The sequence below is a fragment of the Procambarus clarkii genome, chromosome 84 (genome assembly GCF_040958095.1).
Source record: "Procambarus clarkii isolate CNS0578487 chromosome 84, FALCON_Pclarkii_2.0, whole genome shotgun sequence".
Classification (NCBI taxonomy): Eukaryota; Metazoa; Arthropoda; class Malacostraca; order Decapoda; family Cambaridae; genus Procambarus; species Procambarus clarkii.
Genome location: NC_091233.1, coordinates 3,298,558 through 3,316,485, shown reverse-complemented (window position 1 = coordinate 3,316,485; position 17,928 = coordinate 3,298,558). Strand labels below are relative to the sequence as shown.

The 17,928-nt window shown below is 38.7% G+C and overlaps 1 protein-coding gene across 1 annotated transcript in view; it reads right to left on the bottom strand.

The window, feature by feature from the left end:
* Window positions 1–16,831, bottom strand: part of LOC123751378 (type-2 ice-structuring protein-like) — a 28,052-nt gene extending 11,221 nt beyond the window's left edge. Inside the window, exon 1 of the mRNA XM_045733471.2 lies at window positions 16,723–16,831. Coding sequence (XP_045589427.2) covers window positions 16,723–16,816 — 94 coding nt within the window. The 5' untranslated portion in view covers window positions 16,817–16,831. The remainder of the gene's footprint in view (window positions 1–16,722) is intronic.
* Window positions 16,832–17,928: the final 1,097 nt, after the last annotated feature.

Genomic DNA, 17,928 nt, shown 5'->3' with positions numbered 1-17,928 from the left:
TATATATATATATGATTTTTTTTCTTATGAAATGAGAAAATATATATATATATATATATATATATATATATATATATATATATATATATATATATATAACTGAAAACTCACACCCCAGATGTGACTCGAACCCATACTCCCAGAAGCAACGCATCTGGTATGTACAAGACGCCTTAATCCACTTGACCATCACGACCGGACATAATGAGGTGATAGCCGAGGCTATTTGAACCACCCCACCGCCGGCACTCGGATAGTTATCTTGGGCATAGCATTTTACCAAATCACCTCATTCTTTGGGGCAACACGTGAGGAACACAAATGCGAACAAGCCTGAATGGTCCCCAGGACATATGCAACTGAAAACTCACACCCCAGATGTGACTCGAACCCATACTCCCAGAAGCAACGCATCTGGTATGTACAAGACGCCTTAATCCACTTGACCATCACGACCGGACATAATGAGGTGATAGCCGAGGCTATTTGAACCACCCCACCGCCGGCACTCGGATAGTTATCTTGGGCATAGCATTTTACCAAATCACCTCATTCTTTGGGGCAACACGTGAGGAACACAAATGCGAACAAGCCTGAATGGTCCCCAGGACATATGCAACTGAAAACTCACACCCCAGATGTGACTCGAACCCATACTCCCAGAAGCAACGCATCTGGTATGTACAAGACGCCTTAATCCACTTGACCATCACGACCGGACATAATGAGGTGATAGCCGAGGCTATTTGAACCACCCCACCGCCGGCACTCGGATAGTTATCTTGGGCATAGCATTTTACCAAATCACCTCATTCTTTGGGGCAACACGTGAGGAACACAAATGCGAACAAGCCTGAATGGTCCCCAGGACATATGCAACTGAAAACTCACACCCCAGATGTGACTCGAACCCATACTCCCAGAAGCAACGCATCTGGTATGTACAAGACGCCTTAATCCACTTGACCATCACGACCGGACATAATGAGGTGATAGCCGAGGCTATTTGAACCACCCCACCGCCGGCACTCGGATAGTTATCTTGGGCATAGCATTTTACCAAATCACCTCATTCTTTGGGGCAACACGTGAGGAACACAAATGCGAACAAGCCTGAATGGTCCCCAGGACATATGCAACTGAAAACTCACACCCCAGATGTGACTCGAACCCATACTCCCAGAAGCAACGCATCTGGTATGTACAAGACGCCTTAATCCACTTGACCATCACGACCGGACATAATGAGGTGATAGCCGAGGCTATTTGAACCACCCCACCGCCGGCACTCGGATAGTTATCTTGGGCATAGCATTTTACCAAATCACCTCATTCTTTGGGGCAACACGTGAGGAACACAAATGCGAACAAGCCTGAATGGTCCCCAGGACATATGCAACTGAAAACTCACACCCCAGATGTGACTCGAACCCATACTCCCAGAAGCAACGCATCTGGTATGTACAAGACGCCTTAATCCACTTGACCATCACGACCGGACATAATGAGGTGATAGCCGAGGCTATTTGAACCACCCCACCGCCGGCACTCGGATAGTTATCTTGGGCATAGCATTTTACCAAATCACCTCATTCTTTGGGGCAACACGTGAGGAACACAAATGCGAACAAGCCTGAATGGTCCCCAGGACATATGCAACTGAAAACTCACACCCCAGATGTGACTCGAACCCATACTCCCAGAAGCAACGCATCTGGTATGTACAAGACGCCTTAATCCACTTGACCATCACGACCGGACATAATGAGGTGATAGCCGAGGCTATTTGAACCACCCCACCGCCGGCACTCGGATAGTTATCTTGGGCATAGCATTTTACCAAATCACCTCATTCTTTGGGGCAACACGTGAGGAACACAAATGCGAACAAGCCTGAATGGTCCCCAGGACATATGCAACTGAAAACTCACACCCCAGATGTGACTCGAACCCATACTCCCAGAAGCAACGCATCTGGTATGTACAAGACGCCTTAATCCACTTGACCATCACGACCGGACATAATGAGGTGATAGCCGAGGCTATTTGAACCACCCCACCGCCGGCACTCGGATAGTTATCTTGGGCATAGCATTTTACCAAATCACCTCATTCTTTGGGGCAACACGTGAGGAACACAAATGCGAACAAGCCTGAATGGTCCCCAGGACATATGCAACTGAAAACTCACACCCCAGATGTGACTCGAACCCATACTCCCAGAAGCAACGCATCTGGTATGTACAAGACGCCTTAATCCACTTGACCATCACGACCGGACATAATGAGGTGATAGCCGAGGCTATTTGAACCACCCCACCGCCGGCACTCGCATAGTTATCTTGGGCATAGCATTTTACCAAATCACCTCATTCTTTGCTATGCTATGCCCAAGATAACTATCCGAGTGCCGGCGGTGGGGTGGTTCAAATAGCCTCGGCTATCACCTCATTATGTCCGGTCGTGATGGTCAAGTGGATTAAGGCGTCTTGTACATACCAGTTGCGTGGCTCCTGGGAGTATGGGTTCGAGTCACTTCTGGGGTGTGAGTTTTCAGTTGCATATTGTCCTGGGGACCATTCAGGCTTGTTCGCATTTGTGTTCCTCACGTGTGCCCCAAAGAATGAGGTGATTTGGTAAAATGCTATGCCCAAGATTACTATCCGAGTGCCGGCGGTGGGGTGGTTCAAATAGCCTCGGCTATCACCTCATTATGTCCGGTCGTGATGGTCAAGTGGATTAAGGCATCTTGTACATACCAGTTGCGTGGCTCCTGGGAGTATGGGTTCGAGTCACTTCTGGGGTGTGAGTTTTCAGTTGCATATTGTCCTGGGGACCATTCAGGCTTGTTCGCATTTGTGTTCCTCACGTGTGCCCCAAAGAATGAGGTGATTTGGTAAAATGCTATGCCCAAGATTACTATCCGAGTGCCGGCGGTGGGGTGGTTCAAATAGCCTCGGCTATCACCTCATTATGTCCGGTCGTGATGGTCAAGTGGATTAAGGCGTCTTGTACATACCAGTTGTGTGGCTCCTGGGAGTATGGGTTCGAGTCACTTCTGGGGTGTGAGTTTTCAGTTGCATATTGTCCTGGGGACCATTCAGGCTTGTTCGCATTTGTGTTCCTCACGTGTGCCCCAAAGAATGAGGTGATTTGGTGAAATGCTATGCCCAAGATTACCATCCGAGTTGCCGTCGGGGAAGTGGCTCAAATAGCCTCGGCTATCACTTCCTTTTTGACGGCCGTGATGGTCAAGCGGATTAAGGCGCCCTGTAGTTACCAGTTGCGTTGCTTCTGGGAGTATGGGTTCGAGTCACTTCTGGGGTGTGAGTTTTCATTCGCATATAGTCCTGGGGACCATTCAGGCTTGTTCGCATTTGTGTTCCTCACGTGTGCCCCAAAGAATGAGGTGATTTGGTGAAATGCTATGCCCAAGATTACCATCCGAGTTGCCGTCGGGGAAGTGGCTCAAATAGCCTCGGCTATCACTTCCTTTTGACGGCCGTGATGGTCAAGCGGATTAAGGCGCCCTGTAGTTACCAGTTGCGTTGCTTCTGGGAGTATGGGTTCGAGTCACTTCTGGGGTGTGAGTTTTCATTCATATATATATATATATACAAATATATATATATATATATATATATATATATATATATATATATATATATATATATATATATATATATATATACAAATGGCAAGTTTTATATATATATATAAAGTTGCATATTGTCCTGGGGACCATTCAGGCTTGTTCGTATATATATATATATATATATATATATATATATATATATATATATATATATATATATATATATATATATATATATATATATATATGTCGTACCTAGTAGCCAGAACGCACTTTTTGGCCTACTATGCAAGGCCCGATTTGCCTAATTAGCCAAGTTTTCCTGAATTAATATATTTTCTCTAATTTTTTTCTTATGAAATGATAAAGCTACCCATTTCATTATGAATGAGCTCAATTTTTTTTTTATTGGAGTTAAAATTAACGTAGATATATGACCGAACCTAACCAACCCTACCTAACCTAACCTAACCTATCTTTATAGGTTAGGTTAGGTTAGGTAGCCGAAAAAGTTAGGTTAGGTTAGGTTAGGTAGGTTAGGTAGTCGAAAAACAATTATTTCATCAAAACTTGGCTTATTAGGCAAATTGGGCCTTGTATAGTAGGCTGAGAAGTGCGTTCTGGCTACTAGGTACGACATATATATATATATATATATATATATATATATATATATATATATATATATATATATATATATATGTCGTACCTAGTAGCCAGAATGTCGTACTCGGCCTACTATGCAAGGCCCGATTGGCCTAATAAGCCAAGTTTTCGTGAATTAATTGTTTTTCGGCTACCTAACCTACCTAACCTTACCTAACCTAACTTTTTCGGCTACCTAACCTAACCTAACCTATACAGATAGGATAGGTTAGGTTAGGTAGGGTTGGTTAGGTTCGGTCATATATCTACGTTAATTTTAAGTCCAATAAAAAAAAATTGTCCTCAAACATAATGAAATGGGTAGCTTTATCATTTCATAAGAAAAAAATTAGAGAAAAAATATTAATTAAGGAAAACTTGGCTTATTAGGCAAATCAGGCCGTGCATAGTAGGCTGAGAAGTGCGTTCTGGCTACTAGGTACGACATATATATATATATATATATATATATATATATATATATATATATATATATATATATATGACAATGTCAGATCACGGAGGAAAATGAAACAGGAATTTCCTTAAGTACTTTCGTATATTAAATACATCTTCAGAAGGAATCTTCAGGAATCTATATATATGTATGTATTGTGACGGGAAAGTGTAGGAGTGTAGATGTTCGGCAGTCCTCCTAATGGCTGGTGTCAATGCCTACTCACACTTACAAAAAAAAGATAGACTGCTTGGCTGTTTGTCTGTGGTAAAGTAAGGGAAGACACGCAAAACACATTGTATGAACAATGAAACTTTAATTAATATAGAAAACAAATTAAAAACAAAGACAATCTCTTGGCTATGTACAATGCAAACAAACAAGTAAAAAACATATAACATATATGAAGAATAGGGATGACGTTACTCTACAATATAAAGACAAAGTGGTTAAACAGGTGCTGAGAATATAGCGCTAGCTGAGAAACATCCACCTGATAGCGTATATCAGTTAGTTGTTCACAGCTTGAGAGCACAAGGATAATCTGACTTCAATGGCTGGTTCAAGCCCAGACATCGACTTGTAGAGGGTGCTGAGGTGCAGGTGTGCAGTCGGCGAGTCACCAATCAGAAGCAGGCAAGCTGGGAATGGTAGTTTGCTGGTTGACGATGGAGCCGGCATGGAGGGAGTGTGGAGTAGGGGGGAGTCTTGGGTATGTTTGCCTCCTGGTCAAAACGTTTTGTGCTACTGGTAGACGTATCTTGAAGGTAGCATCTTATTATTGTATAATATACGTAACTTAATGTAGAGAAGAGCAAGAACAATGGGTATAAATTGGCTAAGTTTAGATTTAGGAAAGACTTGGGTAAATACTGGTTCAGTAACAGGGTTGTTGATTTGTGGAACCAATTGCCGCGTAACGTGGTGGAGGTGGGGTCCCTCGATTGTTTCAAGCGCGGGTTGGACAAGTATATGAGTGGAATTGGGTGGTTATAGATAGGAGCTGCCTCGTATGGGCCAATAGGCCTTCTGCAGTTACCTTTGTTCTTATGTTCTTATTTCAAATTCCTATTTAAATCAACTTGAAGTGATAGTGAGTCTTCTTCCGTGTTAATTTCCCTGCCGATTTTTGTATCATCGGCAAATTTGCAAATGTTGCTACTCAAACCTGAATCTAAATCCTTGATATATATTATAAACAACAAAGGTCCCAGGACAGAGCCCTGAGGCACTCCACTTACAACATTTTCCCACCCTGACTTAACCCCATTTATATCAACTCTCTGTTTCCTTTGGAATAGCCATGCCCTAATCCAACTTAATATAGCACCTCCAATACCATGAGCCTCTATTTTTTTAATCAGTCTTTCATGTGGCACCATATCAAAAGCTTTGCTAAAGTCAAGGTACACGACATCACAATCCTTACCACTATCAACTGCCTCAACTATGCTGGAATAAAAAGATATCAAATTTGTTAAACATGAACGGCCATTTGTAAAACCATGTTGCGACTCTTATTAATTTGTGTTTTTCAAGATGAAGACGAATTTTATTTGCAATTATCGATTCAAGTAACTTTCCCACAATAGACGTTAGGCTAATTTGTCGATAGTTAGACGCAAGTGATCTATCTCCTTTCATAAAAATTGGTATCACATTAGCAACTTTCCATAACTCTGGCACTCTGCCTAACTATTGATTTATTAAATATGGTAGACAGTGGGTCGCAAAGCTCTTCTTTGCATTCTTTAAGCACCCTGGCAAACACTTCATCCGGCCCTGGGGATTTGTTTGGTTTGAGTTTAACTATTTGTTTAATTGCATCCTCCCTGGTAACTGCTAAACTAGTCAACCTGTCCTCGTCCCCACCCACATATACTTGTTTGGCTGAAGGCATATTGTTAAGTTCCTCTTTAGTAAATACAGATATAAAATATTTATTAAAAATACTACTCATCACTTCATCATTATCTGTTATTTGACCTGTCTCAGTTTTTAATGGACCTATCCTCTCCCTAATCTTTGTCCGGTATAACTGGAAAAAACGTTTAGGATTTGTCTTTGCTTGCTCTGCTATGTGAACTTCATAGTTTCTTTTTGCTTTCCTTATCTCTTTTTTAGTATTTCTAACCAGTTGTACGAATTCCTGTTCTAAACTGACTTCCCCATTCTTAATCCTTTTGTACCACGCTCTCTTTTAACCAATAAGGTTCTTCAGATCCTTTGTTATCCACTTTGGATCATTAGTATTCGATCTATTCAATTTATATGGTTATCTTGAGGTTATCTTGAGATGATTTCGGGGCTTTAGTGTCCCCGCGGCCCGGTCCTCGACCAAGCCTCCACCCCCAGGAAGCAGCCCGTGACAGCTGACTAACACCCAGGTACCTATTTTACTGCTAGGTAACAGGGACATAGGGTGAAAGAAACTCTGCCCATTGTTTCTCGCCGGCGCCTGGGATCGAACCCAGGACCACAGGATCACATGTCCCGCGTGCTGTCCGCTCGGCCGACCGGCTCCCTTACTACATACTATACTACATTCCTGGGCTTCGCTTAGAATATTTTTAAATAGGTTATATTTTGAGTCTACATCGAAAACCCCTTTTACGTCACCTATCGCTGGGATCACGTCTAGCTCCAAGACCGGCCCACTCCCCATACCCAAGACTTTCCAATCTATTTGACCCAATAAATTTCTTAGGTTATTGAAATTAGCTTTTCGAAAATCAGGCACTTTAACAGAATTTTCTCATACAGATCTATTCCATTCTATGCTAAATCTGATTTCTTTATGATCACTGTTCCCTAACTCATTCCCTATTTCGATGTCCTTAATTTGTGTTTCCCTGTTAGTTAACACTAAATCTAAAATATTATTCTCCCGCGTTGGTTCCTTAATGTGTTGCGTAAAAAAGCAATCGTCAATTAATTCTAGAAAATCTTCTGCTTCATTATTCCCTGTTTTGTTCAACCAGTTTAATCCACTAAAATTAAAGTCCCCCATGACATAAATACTGTTCGATCTAGATGCTCTAGGTATTTCATCCCATAGATGCTTTGCTTCCATTCTGTCTAAATTTGGTGGCCTATATATAACTCCTATTATAATATTATTTGCTTTTTCGTTTAATTCTATCCAAATAGTTTCTGTGTGTGGCTCAGACTTGATTCCCTCTTTGAGACATAAACCTGATAATATTCTACAAAACAAAAAAGACTTCCGAACTCCTTATCAAAAACAGGCCGAAGCCGACGGAGAACCCTCTACAGCAGGCAAGCGTTGTATACATGTACACTTGCCCCCACGAAGGATGTAACCTTCAATCTAAGTACATAGGTATGACGTCGACCAAGCTGACGAGGCGTTTGACATGCCATCTTCAATCCGGTTCCCCCAGGAATCACATGAGACAAGCCCATGACATCACCCTAACAAGAGAAATGTTGAACAAAACTACCTGTATAATAGACAAAACCCAAGATGCAAGAAGATTTCAAATTCTTGAAGCAATTCACATAAGAATAAAACAACCTACCATGAACGCTCACTTTGTCAACTGACTCCTACCTCCTTTGTCAGCTGACTATTTCTTCCTCAGCCGATTTCTATCTCCTATATCAGCTGACTTCTACATCTTTCGTCAGCTGACTCTTACCTCCTTCGTCAGCTGACTCCTATCAGCTGATCAGCTCCTATCATGCCATTTCATCAGCTGATTTCTGTCGTGGTAAACACAGACTATTCTCAGTCACGTCCTCCGGAGACCGATGCGTCATTATACCCTCCTCGATCAAATTTGCTGAAGCGGTTCCAACGCTCTCTGGATTACATTAGAGAGCTTCAGTCGTAACCATTTATAGTATGTGTTACAGTTCTGGCTGGCCTGAACACATGCACAACAGCTTAAAAAATTATTAAGGTTAGAATTAAGAAGGATAAAACTTACAATTTGAGTGAAGGTTTGTGTTGGTAAAACACGGGTGTCACAGGGTCACAGTAACAACAGTAGTACACTAGTGGTCACAGTAACGACAGTAGTACACTAGTAGTCACAGTAAAGACAGTAGTACACTAGTGGTCACAGTAACGACAGTAGTACACTGGTAGTCACAGTAACGACAGTAGTACACTAGTAGTCACAGTAACGACAGTAGTACACTAGTAGTCACAGTAACGACAGTAGTACACTAGTAGTCACAGTAAAGACAGTAGTACACTAGTAGTCACAGTAACGACAGTAGTACACGTCTAGCTTTAAGACCGGCCCACACCCCATACCCAAGACTTTCCAATCTATTTACAGTAACAGTAACAACAGTAGTACACTAGTGGTCACAGTAACAACAGTAGTACACTAGTAGTCACAGTAACGACAGTAGTACACTAGTAGTTACAGTAACAACAGTAGTACACTAGTGGTCACAGTAACGACAGTAGTACACTAGTAGTCACAGTAAAGACAGTAGTACACTAGTAGTCACAGTAACAACAGTAGTACACTAGTAGTCACAGTAACAACAGTAGTACACCAGTAGTCACAGTAACAACAGTAGTACACTAGTAGTCACAGTAACGACAGTAGTACACTAGTAGTCACAGTAACAACAGTAGTACACTAGTAGTCACAGTAACGACAGTAGTACACCAGTAGTCACAGTAACGACAGTAGTACACTAGTAGTCACAGTAACAACAGTAGTACACCAGTAGTCACAGTAACAACAGTAGTACACTAGTAGTCACAGTAACGACAGTAGTACACTAGTAGTCACAGTAACGACAGTAGTACACTGGTAGTCACAGTAACAACAGTAGTACACTAGTAGTCACAGTAACGACAGTAGTACACTGGTAGTCACAGTAACAACAGTAGTACACTGGTAGTCACAGTAATGACAGTAGTACACTGGTAGTCACAGTAACGACAGTAGTACACTGGTAGTCACAGTAACAACAGTAGTACACTAGTAGTCACAGTAGCGACAGTAGTACACTAGTAGTTACAGTAACAACAGTTCTACGCCAGTAGTCACAGTAACAGTACACTAGCACTAATAGCAACAGTAGTCATAATGTTAACAGCAGTTGCAACATTAATAGCAGTAGAGATAGTTATTGATAGTGAGATAACGAACAAACTAATTATACCTGCAAATTATAGACATTTACACAGCATCAGCGCATTACATCAACAGAATCAGGATTTAGCCCATTACCAACATCACTCTGAAAACACAGCTCATGTAACACGTATCTGACTTGTCCAGGGTATAAAACAGTTGTCAACAAACCATAATTTTTGTGACAATAAATCCTTAATCATTTCTAAAATCCAGCAGGGGTCTCCCTGCCCTGTCTGCTGACTGCTTGTTGTATTTTGTCCTGCAGACCTCCACATTTATATTCAACATTCAGTCTTGAGTTGTGTTTCCACGCAACTTTGTTGGCATTTCTGGGAAAGTTTGAGTGTGAAGTAATAAGCATGTGTTTGCTGGATAGTTGATTCCCTCCGGATAAAATTATGTAACAAGTTTTGTGAATTATTTCTTCAAGTGTAGGTGTAGAAACCAATAATGCCAGGGGGATTGTAATGAGTGGAAAGATGATTTATGCCTTGAACATTTTTTTCCATCCACGATATAACTTACACAGGTCAGCACTTTGCAGGTCACATGGTTGATGTTCTAAACACGATTTAAACGGTTTAACACCGTGGCTTTCGTCCAGGTATGAAAATTATCATGTTCACTCATAATGACATATTGACTCTCAGGATAGCATTAAAAAAAAGTAAAATGGACTCTTGGAGGATATAATATGCCTCTGATATTACTCGGAATGCTTTACCAGAATCTCTCTATCCGGTAATTTTAGTAAAAAATCTGGATATATCGAGTTTTATGAGTTAAAACAACTACATCACATTTGCCACGATTAAAGTTGTGGTTGTTTTCAGCGCTGTCTCTCACATATCTCGATAAATTATTCATTACCATCATTTTGGTGTAAATAAAACTAGATCAGCAGCATAGCAGAAAACATTTTCCTTAATACTGGCAATTTTGCGACTGCCAGCTCTACTGACTCTTAACGTTTTCAACAATGAATCAAGAGACAGAAAATAATTAAAAAATGAAAACAGCACCTTACTTGACTTCCCTTTTCGTGAGAAATTTTTAAAGGACATTACTTCCTTGAAAGTTTCGAAGCTGTTTTACATACCTGGTAAGAAATATTAAAGTATCTAGCGATTACAGGACATGTTTTCTGCTAAGTAATTCTCTAAAATATGTGGTGTATTTAAGTCAGTCAAATAATATAGAAATATCAGTAGACAAAGAGAGACCTGAGCGGCCCTGTGAATTGTACTCACCTAGTTGTGCTTGCGGGGGTTGAGCTTCTACTCTTTGGTCCCGCCTCTCAACCGTCTATCTACTGGTGCAGTGCTGAGTTTCTCGAGCTCTCTCATATCTACATTTGAAACTGTGTATGGAGTCAGCCTCCACCACATCACTGCCTTGTGCATTCCATTTACTAACTACTCTGACACTGAAAAAGTTCTTTCTAATGTCCCTGTGGCTCATTTGGGTACTTGGCTTCCACCTGCATCCCCTTGTTCGTGTACCACCCGTGTTAAATAATCCATCCATGTCTACCCTGTCAATTTCCCGGGTAGTTACCACAATTCAATTGTGGTACAGAGTAGTTGCCGTCGCCCAAAAATGCAGAGTCGTCGATTAGTCAGTTTTATGGAAATTAAAACTAATCAGTGTCTGGAGACTTAATGAGTATATAATCATATATATTGTTTAATAGTGTGTTTCGAGCATTTGTCCTCACACAAATGAGGACAAATTCTCTAACACATGCTCTGTGATCTTCTCACCCACGTTGCAAATCTCACCAACTTTCATTTTCTTGGTCTAGCGAACACTTTTCAGATCATCTGTCTAGTTCTCCAGTTTTGCCAACATTGAACTGTAAAAGATTACTTTCACAGTCAAATCAACAACGTGTATAGGAAACAGTATTGGTCTTAGTATTGATCCCTGCGGTATACTGTCTTTACTACTCCCCCTTTATTTAAGCCTCTGTCCTCTCTATGTATTTACCTTTATCTCAATCTTTACCTCCTGTTGGACAAGTATTCACTCACCAAGTTCGACACGCTTCCAGTTACTACATCTCGTTTCTTAAGTATTAGTAGCCGTCAGCTGTACTTGGCAGTGAGGAAGGTTTTTCGATAGTCTTGGACTCTATGATGATATAGTCATCCCATTCGTATTTTGTTTTCCTCCAAAGTGAGACCCGTATTGACGCTTTGTAATAAAATTTGTCTATTCTAAGTGTTTCACAAGGCTTCTGATTAATCTGAACAGTGTATTAAAGTCATACTACATTGTTTTTAGTGTTGCCTGGATATTCATTTTCCTATGTACAGGATAACACTAGCTATCGTCCAGCATGTTTGCATTGAGACTCAGCTGCATGCTTTTGTAGAAACGAGGAACCCTTGTTTGATCTTATGACATTTACCCCTCATAGATTTTTTCTACCATAATTGTAAATACTGAGATAATGCATTTACCCAAAAAATGCCAGGATATGATCCGTTCAAACTACTGTTTTTATTTAATACAAGTCCCAAGGCCAGCCTGGGTTGTAATGAGTTGGGTTCGGTTAGGTTGGGTTGGGTTAGGATGGGTTGAGCTGGGTTAGGTTGAGCTGAACTTGAGTTTTCCGGGTTTTGAGATAGGTTGGGTTGGGTTAGGGTGGGTTAGGGGAGAGATGAATGGGTAAAGTTCGTTTAGTCTTAAAAATCTTCTGATAAATTATCAATGCATTAAGTAACCTGAATTCTATAAAACATTATTAAGGTTTCCTTGGCGTTTAGCATAAAGTAAATGCGAGGCAAGGTGATAGCAATGGACTTAGTGACTTTAACAGTAGAAGTAGCAGGATGAGTAATTATTATTATAATAATAATAATAATAATAATAATAATAATTATTATTATTATTATTATAGTAATTATTATAATAATAATAATAATAATAATAATAATAATAATATTAATTATTATTATTATTATTATTATTATTATTATTATTATTATAATTATTATTATTATTATTATTATTATTATTATTATTATTATTATTATTATTATTATTATTATTATTATTATAATTATTATGAATAGTAGTAGTAGCAGCAGTCAACCTAATAATTTGTGCATTTTCCTGCTATATTAAATTTACAAGTCTACTTTTCGATATGGCAGTGTGGATCAGTCGTTCCGGTCTTCTCCTCTGTCTGATCTCATTTGTACTGCAAGGATCTGCAGCAGCACTGGTGCTATTAACTCTGTGCTCTCAGCAGAAACCCTCACGATAAATTACCAAAGACACCTTACAAGCAGAACTTATTGCAGAAGGAGGAAAGAATCGAGGCAATTACAGAAGCACCATACTGTCCCACGAGCTCAAAGCGGCAGCTAAAAGCCTTCGTGAGAACAAGGAAATAGTTGTCAGGAGAGGTGACAAGTCGCCAATATATGTCATTCTTAAAAAAGACGAATATCTGGCGAAAATGAACCTCATACTCTCTGACCAAACTAAGTTCCAAAGGGTAACGAAGGACACTACAGCCGAATTGAAAGCAAAGGTCAACAAAATGATCGAAACTGTGAACGCCAAGAAATCCGGACTCCACCTGCCAAAGATCATTGGGGAATATAAACCTGGATATGCGTATGGAAATGTCAAGACACACAAGCCTGGAAACCCACTTCGGCCAATCATTAGCCAGATACCCACACCCACGTACAGACTGGCGAAGTGACTCAACGGCCTGCTGACTCCTTATGTTCCTTGCGCCTTCAGCCTGAAGTCTCCAAAGGAATTTGTTGACTTACTGTGGGGCACACGGGCCACAGGGATAAGAGCCTCGTTGGACGTAGAATCGCTGTTTACCAACGTACCTGTGGACAAGACAATCGGGATGATAGCCGACAGAGTGTATCGTGATCCAGCCTGTACTCCTCTTGACATACCAGAAAATATTCTGAGGAAACTACTCCAAGCTTGTACTAAAGAGGCACCCTTCTTGAGCCCGGATGGGCACATGTATAAGCAAGTAGATGGGGTCGCCATGGGTTCTCCCCTAGGTGTCCTGTTTGCAAACTTCTACATGGGTACCATCGAGCAAAAAGTCTTAGTCGACATGAACTTGAAACCGGCCATATACTGCAGGTATGTTGACGACATTTTTACACAGGTACCTGATGTCAGACATCTGCAGGAGCTGAAGGAGGCATTTGAGAAGAGTTCCGTGCTGCGTTTCACTTACGAGATGGAAAAGGATGGGAAGCTGCCCTTTCTAGATGTAACAGTCATGGAAAAGAGCGGAGGTTTCCACACTGCAGTCTACACTAAGGAAACGAACATAGGAATGTGCCTAAATGCCAACAGCGACAGCCCAGACAGGTACAAGAGGAGTGTTGTTAAGGCATATGTCGACCGTGCTCTCAGCCACAGCTCAGAATGGAAGCAAGTCGACGAAGAACTCGATGTAGGGTAAGGCAGGTTCTAGTCAACAACGGCTTCTCCAATGGTTTCGTCGAAGACATAATAAGAAGGAAAGTGAAACGCCATGCAACCTCTGAAGAGACAACTAACACAACACCTGTACCCCCTATTAGACTATTTTACGGGAACTTCTTTTCCACAGCTCATAAAACGGAGGAAAGGGTCCTGAAAGATATTGTTAATAGAAACGTTATCCCTACAGACAAAAATCAGAGGATGCAACTGACGATTTACTATAAAACCAGAAAAGCGGCCAGCCTACTCATGAGAAGCTCTCCAGACACAAAGCAGAACGCTTTAAAAGAGACCAGCGTCGTCTATGCCTTCAAATGCCCACTTGGGGACTGTAAGCTCCAAAAAACCCAGTATATAGGCAAGACAACAACATCTCTTTCTAGGCGTTTAACGATGCATAAGCAACAGGGCTCCATTAAGGAACATATAATCTCTTCCCACAACCAAACCATCGCCAGAGAAATCCTAGTAAACAACACAGAAATCATCGATAGATACAGCGATAGCAGACGGCTTGACGTTTCCGAGGCACTGCACATTAAGAAGTCAACACCAGCAATCAACAGTCAATTAATGCACAACTATATTCTACCCACCTCAAGACTCCGCTCCAATATAGAAACATCAAGAAATATGGACCAATAGGTTTTTTACAATCACTTCCATTTCAATACCCATTGTTTCGTGTTCTGTCTTGTGTTGATGAAATTAATACCCTATTAAATACCACCTCACCCCATCCACCTCACTCAAATGTAGATATAAACAAATCGGAGATATGTAAGTTCTATTCAGTTGTGTATGTGTAAAGTCTTTGAAAATGTAATAAGTTTTACGAAACGCGCTCAAGTGTCGCGTCAGACTAGAAATAAAAATGAATTTTGGAGAATTGATTTTTGAATTACCTCCAACAGTGAAAAGAAATGTACGAAAGATTGAGAAAATTCGTGTTAGAATTATTAATCTTACTTTTTCGGTCATATTTAATAATATATATATATATATATATATATATATATATATATATATATATATATATATATATATATATATATATATGTATATATATATATATATATATATATATATATATATATATATATATATATATATATATATATATGTATATATATATATATATATATATATATATATATATATATATGCAGAATAACCACATATGAAAAATCGAAAATGCTTAACGCGTTTTCGGCTAATTCGCCTTCATCAGAGCAAAGTAGAATTGATTCTACTTTGCTCTGATGAAGGCGAATTAGCCGAAAACGCGTTAAGCATTTTCTATTTTTCATATGTGGTTATTCTGCATACTTGGATCAGTGTTTTTATGATCATTGTTGCATATATATATATATATATATATATATATATATATATATATATATATATATATATATATATATATATATATATATATATATATATATATATATATATATATATATATATATATATATATATATATATATATATTTATATATATAAACTGAGAACGTTAACTGACAAGGAGAATATAAATAAGGTGACTAAACTATCAAGGTAGATATTCACATTTCACAAATTTCAAAAGGGTAAATGTTAACATTGACACGACAATAAATTAATAGACGAGGAATAGAAACATCCAATAAGCGTCACTGAAGCAAATTATTTGTTAGTTTAAAGAATGTGATAGGCATATGTATTAGACACACAGTGGGCATGAATTGGACCTCCCTGGCCTCTCCCAGTAGCCTCACAGCTGTTCCTTTCTCCACGCGATATAATGACTCATGATAGTATACCAGGTGAGATACTAGGCTATATTTCCATAATTTACAATGGTATTTTTTGAGCCAATTACATTTCTCATACACGCAGATGGAGATATGATTGTTGTTTTATATTTAGCTACTCAGTACGAAGTGTCCATGCAGCACGTGTTATCGTGAGACGGTAAGGGATATGATTACACCTTTACTAGTAAGACGTGATCACTTCTCAGGGATGAGAGCTGATAGTGTTGAAGTCCTAGTTGAGTGCTACTAAAATATTCATAACGTCAGTCTAGCTAATGATGAGTTAGAAGAGTTTAGTTTATTTACACTCGGCTGGAAAAATAAATCGTTATACTGAATAAATCTTCTGAGACTTGCTTCTTCTGGACCTTAAAGCCGGTTTGGATTAAACTATTTAAATTACAGTTAATCGATATTATTGAGATAAAATAGATATAGAGAAATAGGAGAGAAAAATAGTGTAAACTTTGTTCTTAAAATATACACAGCTTTAGTTCGTTAATATGAATAGTTTCGTGCCTTCAGCCGTAAACATTGTACTCAGTATTGATCTTGGGCATACTCATCATCGCCAGCAATGATTCCATCATTATAATTACCGTTCACCTGTTAACATACCGTTGCCGTGGATGTGGCGGACAATGTCAGCGAAGAGGTCGCCGCTGTTCAGCTTGAGGAGGTCACCGCCCAGCTCTTGACAAGTCATGCGCATGCCAGACCAAGAAGCTGTCCTCACATTCTCAAAGAAGAGACACCGGCCGCCCACCTCCTCGAACGGCGCTGGACACTCAACCTCTGAGTTAATGAATACACACGTCACAATGTCTAAATGCAGACGATGAGTCACAATAACGTGGCTCAAGATATAAAGACGAAACCACTCACCACAAGATGAGGAGACGACAGACCGAAACGTCGTCGTCTCCTCATCTTCTGGAATGTTGTTTATTCTTCATAATATCCTTATTTCAAAGAAAATATTCTGCCTTTATTCCATAATTTCGTAAACATTATTCGAGTCATTATTGTGTGGGACAAATACTTGCCCGGAAAAATAATCGTCTATTTGTATTTAAGTAAAACATTGTTATTCCTACAATTGTTTGAAGTCGATATCGGCTGCAGTTTGAAGCCCGTGGTTGACGCTCCTGTAAAAATTATACACCAATAAAAATGCAACCATTAGCTGGACTTAAGCGATTAAAGAAAGACATTCATTTTCTGTTTTAGCATATATATATATATATATATATATATATATATATATATATATATATATATATATATATATATATATATATATATATATATATATATATATATTAGTATATTTTGGTAGCAGTCTTTCCTGTTGACATATATTATTAAATATGACCGAAAAAGTAAGATTAACAATTCTAACACGAATTTTATCTATCTATCTATATATATATATTTATATATATATATATATATATATATATATATATATATATATATATATATATATATATATATATATGTATATATATATATATATATATATATATATATATATGTATATATATATATATATGTATATGTATATATATATATATATGTATGTATATTTATATGTATGTATATTTATAGGTATATGTATATGTATATGTATATATATATATATATATATATATATATATATATCTGAAATATATATATATATATATATATATATATATATATATATATATATATATATATATATATATATATATATATATATATATATATACATGTACATATACATATACATATATATATATATATGTATATATATATATATATATATATATATATATATAT